Below are 7008 nucleotides of genomic sequence, written 5' to 3'. Positions count from 1 at the left end.
CGCACGGTTCGTGGAAACAAGCACTTCCGGGATTGACCACGTGACGACGGACTTCCGGCCTGCCGACTTCCGGCGCGGGCGCTCTCTTCTCCCGTCTCGCTGGCCCTGGAGGTCTGACGTCAGGCGGCGGAGGAAGAGGGCTAAGGAAGGAGACGGCGGCGCTGGAGGAAAATGGCGGAGGCGGCGGCAGCGGCGGCGGCGGCGGCCGTGTCCCAGCAGCGCTTCTTCTGCCACTGCTGTAAAGGGAAGGTCAGCCCCAAGCTGCCGGTAAGGACGGGCCGGGCCCAGCCCAGAAGAGGGGGGGGGGGCGCTCCTATCGTTATTAAAGGGAGGGCTGCGGGAACAGGGACCCCCCCAAAAAAATATGGTGACAGAGAGAACATGAACTTGTCCCCCCTCCCCAAAATACAGTAAGATGTAGGGAACATGGACCCCCCCTCAAAATACAGTGAGGTTTAGTGAATGTGGATCTCCCCCATAAAAAATAAGTTACATTCTGTGACTTTCTCCCCCCCCCCAAATATGGTGAGAGAGAGAACATGAACTTGTCCCCCCTCCCCAAAATACAGTAAGATGTAGGGAACATGGACCCCCCCCCCCTCAAAATAGAGTGAGGTTTAGTGAATGTGGATCTCCCCCATAAAAAATAAGTTACATTCTGTGACTTTCTTCCCCCCCCATATGGTGACAGAGAGAGCATGAACTTGTCCCCCCCTCCCTAAAATACAGTAAGATGTAGGGAACATGGACCCCCCCTCAAAATACAGTGAGGTTTAGTGAATGTGGATCTCTCCCCCATAAAAAATAAGTTACATTCTGTGACTTTCTTCCCCCCCCCAAATATGGTGACAGAGAGAGCATGAACTTGTCCCCCCCTCCCTAAAATACAGTAAGATGTAGGGAACATGGACCCCCCCTCAAAATACAGTGAGGTTTAGTGAATGTGGATCTCTCCCCCATAAAAAATAAGTTACATTCTGTGACTTTCTTCCCCCCCCCAAATATGGTGACAGAGAGAGCATGAACTTGTCCCCCCCTCCCTAAAATACAGTAAGATGTAGGGAACATGGACCCCCCCTCAAAATACAGTGAGGTTTAGTGAATGTGGATCTCCCCCATAAAAAATAAGTTACATTCTGTGACTTTCTCCCCCCCCCCAAATATGGTGAGAGAGAGAACATGAACTTGTCCCCCCTCCCCAAAATACAGTAAGATGTAGGGAACATGGACCCCCCCCCCCTCAAAATAGAGTGAGGTTTAGTGAATGTGGATCTCCCCCATAAAAAATAAGTTACATTCTGTGACTTTCTTCCCCCCCCATATGGTGACAGAGAGAGCATGAACTTGTCCCCCCCTCCCTAAAATACAGTAAGATGTAGGGAACATGGACCCCCCCTCAAAATACAGTGAGGTTTAGTGAATGTGGATCTCCCATAAAAAATAAGTTACATTCTGTGACTTTCTCCCCCCCCCAAATATGGTGAGAGAGAGAGAACGTGAACTTGTCCCCCCTCCCCAAAATACTGTGAGGTGTAAGGAGCATGGGCCTCTTCCCCTACTCCAAAATACTCCAAAATACATGGACCCCCCTCAAAATAGAGTGAGGTTTAGTGAATGTGGATCTCTCCCCCATAAAAAATAAGTTACATTCTGTGACTTTCTTCCCCCCCCCAAATATGGTGACAGAGAGAGCATGAACTTGTCCCCCCCCTCCCTAAAATACAGTAAGATGTAGGGAACATGGACCCCCCCTCAAAATACAGTGAGGTTTAGTGAATGTGGATCTCCCCCATAAAAAATAAGTTACATTCTGTGACTTTCTCCCCCCCCCCAAATATGGTGAGAGAGAGAACATGAACTTGTCCCCCCTCCCCAAAATACAGTAAGATGTAGGGAACATGGACCCCCCCCCCTCAAAATAGAGTGAGGTTTAGTGAATGTGGATCTCCCCCATAAAAAATAAGTTACATTCTGTGACTTTCTTCCCCCCCCATATGGTGACAGAGAGAGCATGAACTTGTCCCCCCCTCCCTAAAATACAGTAAGATGTAGGGAACATGGACCCCCCCTCAAAATACAGTGAGGTTTAGTGAATGTGGATCTCCCATAAAAAATAAGTTACATTCTGTGACTTTCTCCCCCCCCCAAATATGGTGAGAGAGAGAGAACGTGAACTTGTCCCCCCTCCCCAAAATACTGTGAGGTGTAAGGAGCATGGGCCTCTTCCCCTACTCCAAAATACTCCAAAATACATGGACCCCCCTCAAAATAGAGTGAGGTTTAGTGAATGTGGATCTCTCCCCCATAAAAAATAAGTTACATTCTGTGACTTTCTTCCCCCCCCCAAATATGGTGACAGAGAGAGCATGAACTTGTCCCCCCCTCCCTAAAATACAGTAAGATGTAGGGAACATGGACCCCCCCTCAAAATACAGTGAGGTTTAGTGAATGTGGATCTCCCATAAAAAATAAGTTACATTCTGTGACTTTCTCCCCCCCCCCAATATGGTGAGAGAGAGAGAACGTGAACTTGTCCCCCCTCCCCAAAATACTGTGAGGTGTAAGGAGCATGGGCCTCTTCCCCTACTCCAAAATACTCCAAAATACATGGACCCCCCTCAAAATACAGTGAGGTTTAGTGAATGTGGATCTCTCTCCCTTGGCTGAATCTCTTCCACAAAAGTGGTTAATAAATCCCAATAAAAAAATAAGTTACATACTGTAAGTTATAGTGATTATAGCACTTTCTCCCCCACATCCCACTCCCCCAAATACTGTGAGGTGTCAAGAACTTGGGCCCCTTCCCCTACCCAAGATACCGTAACACGTAGGGAACATGGACTTCTCTTCTCCATCCTCCTTTACCCAAAATACCATTTGTGGAATTATAGAACCCTTCCCCCCCCAAACAAAAAAAACGTGAGGAGTGGAGACCATGTTCTAGGAGCGGTATCTGTGAAAACTGCAGACCACAGTTCCGTTTTGTTCTTAAACACTAAGGTAGTGCACTGAACTAAATATATCAAATATGAAATATTATTCTTAATTTAAAATGCACCATTTTTCTAATTAAAGCAGCTAATATCATTGGGGGGGTGGGAGAGAGAGAGGAGGAGGAGGGGAAACAACTACCTCATCCTGCTCTGGCCTATCCATCTTAGTACAGAAAGAGGCTAGGCGAAATCGCGCTTCATGAAAGCATGAATAATGAAAATGGATTGTATATCGGCAGAAAGAAAGACTGGCTCTTCACCCAAGTCTTTGATACATAGGTTGATTGTTTATACGCTCATTGCGCACCAGGACTAGCTTGTCGCACACACTAACTAATTCCCCTTTTATGAAGCCGCGTTGGGGGTTATTTATTGCCCGGCTGTAGTGGTAAAAGCTCTGACGCTCAATTAAAAAAAACCTCTAAACGCAGCTTCATAAAATTGATGGTAAATCAGTTCCTTATACCTTGTTTAACTGTATAAACAACTTGCCTCGAGTTTGGCTTCCTATCTGTTTATCCAAACTCACTCTGTACCGCCCATCTTGCCCCCTTCTGTATGCATCTGACCCCCTGGCTATGGGATAAATTGTATTGCAGAAAAATATTAGCGTGATATCCATGTTATTTGAATGTTCTGATTTTTGCTTATTAGATGCATTAGATCACTTATTTGAATTTTAGTGCTGTTAAGTATATTTTTGAGTTTGTTTACTGATTTTTGACTTCTCGTTCATTGTATTTGTTTATATTTTGGCCTTTTACTACTGTTATGCTGGTAACAAAATTGTAAGTTTTATGCTGAATTATATCTGCCTTGAGCGAATCTCTTCTTCATAAAGGCAGTTAATAAATCCCAATAAATGGGCTAAGTGTGGAGGTAAAGATGAAAGTGAAACCTTTTGAGCGGAAAGCACACAAAGATCCCAAGACTTGTGGAGTATGGAGTAAAACCCGAGGTTTAGCATATAATTCTCTCTCCTTGGAGGACAGAACTTATAATGGCAGAAGGCTGTAAAAGAGACCCAGTTTAGGAATATTTTAATTATACAAGCAAGAATGAGTCTTTCTGTAGAAAACCATGATTTAAATCAAATCCACCTTGGTTGGAGCAGATTCTGACACACTGCGTTTACATTTAGATATATGCTAGTGGCCAAAATTGTGAAAACACCTAGCATTTTAGGCATTGCACTTTAAAAAAGAACATAACTAAATCATCATCATTGTATTTAATGCATACATTTTTGACTAATAACCAGAACTCTGTAATCACTTAACAAGACCTGCATAATATTTGGTACAATTCAGAAAAGTAATGCTGTTCATAAGCTACTGGACTATCAGTCTTGCTAGTAGCGTGTTTGATATCCCTTAGCCCCGATTACTGCCTTGCATTTTCTTAGCATTCTGTCCACAAGTCTGGAGATCAGTAGGTGTTATTATGTGGAACCAGGAGTTGATCTTGCTGCTCTCGGCCTATGTTTGTTGGACAGACGCTTTGCCGCAGCTGCTCTCTTTTTAATCTGGCCCAGAGGTTCTCAATGGGGTTGAGATCTGGGCTGTTTCTTGGCCAGTCCAGCAACTCAACCTTGTTCTCTTTGAACCAGGTGAGACATTTCTTGGCTGTGTGGCATGGGGTGCCATCCTGTTGAAAAATGAATGGTTGACTGGCACCAAAGATGTCTGGCTGAGGGCAGGATCTTGGGCTGAAGGATCTCTTTTATGTGTTTGTCAGCATTTATCATTCCATCAAAAGCCTACAATTAATCCACATCTCTGAATATGCAGCCCCATACCATCACACTTGGAGGATGCCTCATGGTGGCAGAAGTACAAGCAAGAAGCCCTCACCCGTTCGCTGACGAACATAGTGGACACGGTCACTGCCAAATATGGAGATTCAGGTCTCATCACTCCACAACACCACCTTCACTGCTCTGAGGTCCAGCTGGCATACTCTTTAGCTCAGTTAAAACGTTTACGAAGCTGAACTATGTTGAGGAAGGGCTTTTTCCTGGGAATTTTTGCTCGCCGGCCTGCTTTCACCAATCTCTGGTGAACTTTCCGGCCTGACACCAACACCCCTGTTTCAGCCAGTGACTTATTTTTGTCAGCAGCAGTTAATTTCCGATTCTGTAGAACCATTCTCGCTATCCTTCTATCATCATTTTACTACACAAATATTATCAGTAATCTTTATAAACAATCAAAAAATATTTATAAATATCCTACGTTGCAGGATTAAATAACTGGAGCAACAGTTAAATAAAGTTCTGCTTTTTAAATTACCTTATTTTTTGCTCCATAAGACACACTTTTTCCACCCCCAAAAAGGGAGAGGTCTAGGGGGAAGCTTTTGGGTCCCCTTCCCCAAACAAAAAGCGTTCTGCTGCCTATGTATAAGTAATTAGAGGCTGGTAAACATCCTCTTCAAAAGAATAAGTCAAAGTTACGAACAATGAGAGATAGTGACTCCATTTCCTTTGTTATTTCCACCTGGATAATGCTGGACTCTGTATTGGGAGAGGAAAGGAAGAGGGAGTAGGTAAAGCTAATTCCTGAGAGGGTTATTTTGTAACAGGGTATCTAGGCTGTGAAGGTATGTATATGTTATGGTTGTTTTTTAAAAGGCAGCCTTTTGCACCAAATGTCCTGCAAGGTCAATAGAAGTGGCTTTTGGGGGCTTTTCTCCAGACCCAAGGTATCATACCACAGAATAATTGCCTGTTGGTACTCTTTTATCACTTCTCCTGTAAATGGGTTATTGGTTTCTAAAAATATGAGTAGTTTTTCAATACAGTAAAACCTTGGTATGCGAGCATAGTTCGTTCCAGAAGCATGCTTGTAATCCAAAGCACTCTTATATCAAAGCAAATTTCCCCATAGGAAATAATGGAAACTCAGACAATTTGTTCCACAACCCAAAAACTTTAATACAAAATACTATATGTACTTGTATTCCAAGACCTCGCTCATTTAGAACAGTCACTACACTCCCGCAGCGTCAGAGGGAGAAGAACCATCGGCTCATTTGTGATGTGTGTATACTGTAAGTACACTTGTATTGCAAGACATTGCTTGTATATCAAGTTAAAATTTAATAAAATGTTTTGCTTGTCTTGCAAAACACTTGCAAACCAAGTTACTTGCAATCCAAGGTTTTACATAGAAACATGATGGCCCATCTAGTCTTCCCATCCGCAGGAACCATTATCTCTTTCTCTGTGAGATTCCACGTGCCTATCCCAAGCCCTCTTGAATTCAGACACAGTCTGTTCTAGGCCTTTTTACGACAGAAAAATACAGCATGTTGATATTGGGGAAAGTCTTTAGTTAGTTGCATTAGAAAGGTATGTAGAGTAGGTCCAGAGAGTCATGTCTTTAGGTTTTTCACTCTTCCAGGCATGAGAGAGGTTTCTAGCCCGTTAGTCTTTTCTTTCACCCATAGAACTGAGTCATAGAGCATGATGAACCAGGCCTGTGGAAGGGATCCAGTTTGGAGCTATGACTTACCCTGGGATTTACCTCAAGATAAAAATAACCAAAGTATGCCAGGCTGCTGTTTTTGACATGCATGCTGCATTCGTATGCTAGTGTTTTTTTTAAGGCAGAGTGATCTCAAATGAACTTGATTTGAGATCTCCTGCCTCCACCCAAACTCCTCCTGTAACATTTTATTTATAATTTTACATAAGAACATAAGAATAGCCATAAAGCCCAGTAACCCGTTCTCACGGTGGCCAATCCAGGTCCCTAGTACCTGGCCAAAACCAAAAGAGTAGCAACATTCCATACAGAATCTCAAAGAATAGCAAGATTCCAGAATCCCAGAGAATAACAAGATTCTAATCTAGAACCCCAAAGAGTAGCAGGGTTCTGGAACCCCAAAGAGTAACAACATTCCATGCTACCGATGCAGGGCAAGAGAGGCTTCCCCTATGTCTTTCTCAATATGGGTCAGACCATTGGTCCATCCAGCCCAGTAGCTCGTTCTCACGGTGGCCAATCTAGGT

At 43.7% G+C, this 7008-nt stretch overlaps 1 protein-coding gene across 1 annotated transcript in view; it reads left to right on the top strand.

Moving 5' to 3' along the window:
• The first annotated feature begins 51 nt into the window (after positions 1-51).
• RNF115 (ring finger protein 115) overlaps positions 52-7008 on the top strand; it is a 29894-nt gene continuing 22937 nt past the window's right edge. The window contains exon 1 of the mRNA XM_033923975.1: positions 52-267. Within this exon, the coding sequence (XP_033779866.1) occupies positions 172-267 (96 nt within the window). The 5' untranslated portion in view covers positions 52-171. The remainder of the gene's footprint in view (positions 268-7008) is intronic.

This window comes from Geotrypetes seraphini, chromosome 16, assembly GCF_902459505.1.
Source record: "Geotrypetes seraphini chromosome 16, aGeoSer1.1, whole genome shotgun sequence".
Lineage (NCBI taxonomy): Eukaryota > Metazoa > Chordata > Amphibia > Gymnophiona > Dermophiidae > Geotrypetes > Geotrypetes seraphini.
The sequence above is the reverse complement of the archived record's forward strand: the minus strand, read 5'-3'. Positions and strand labels throughout refer to the sequence as shown.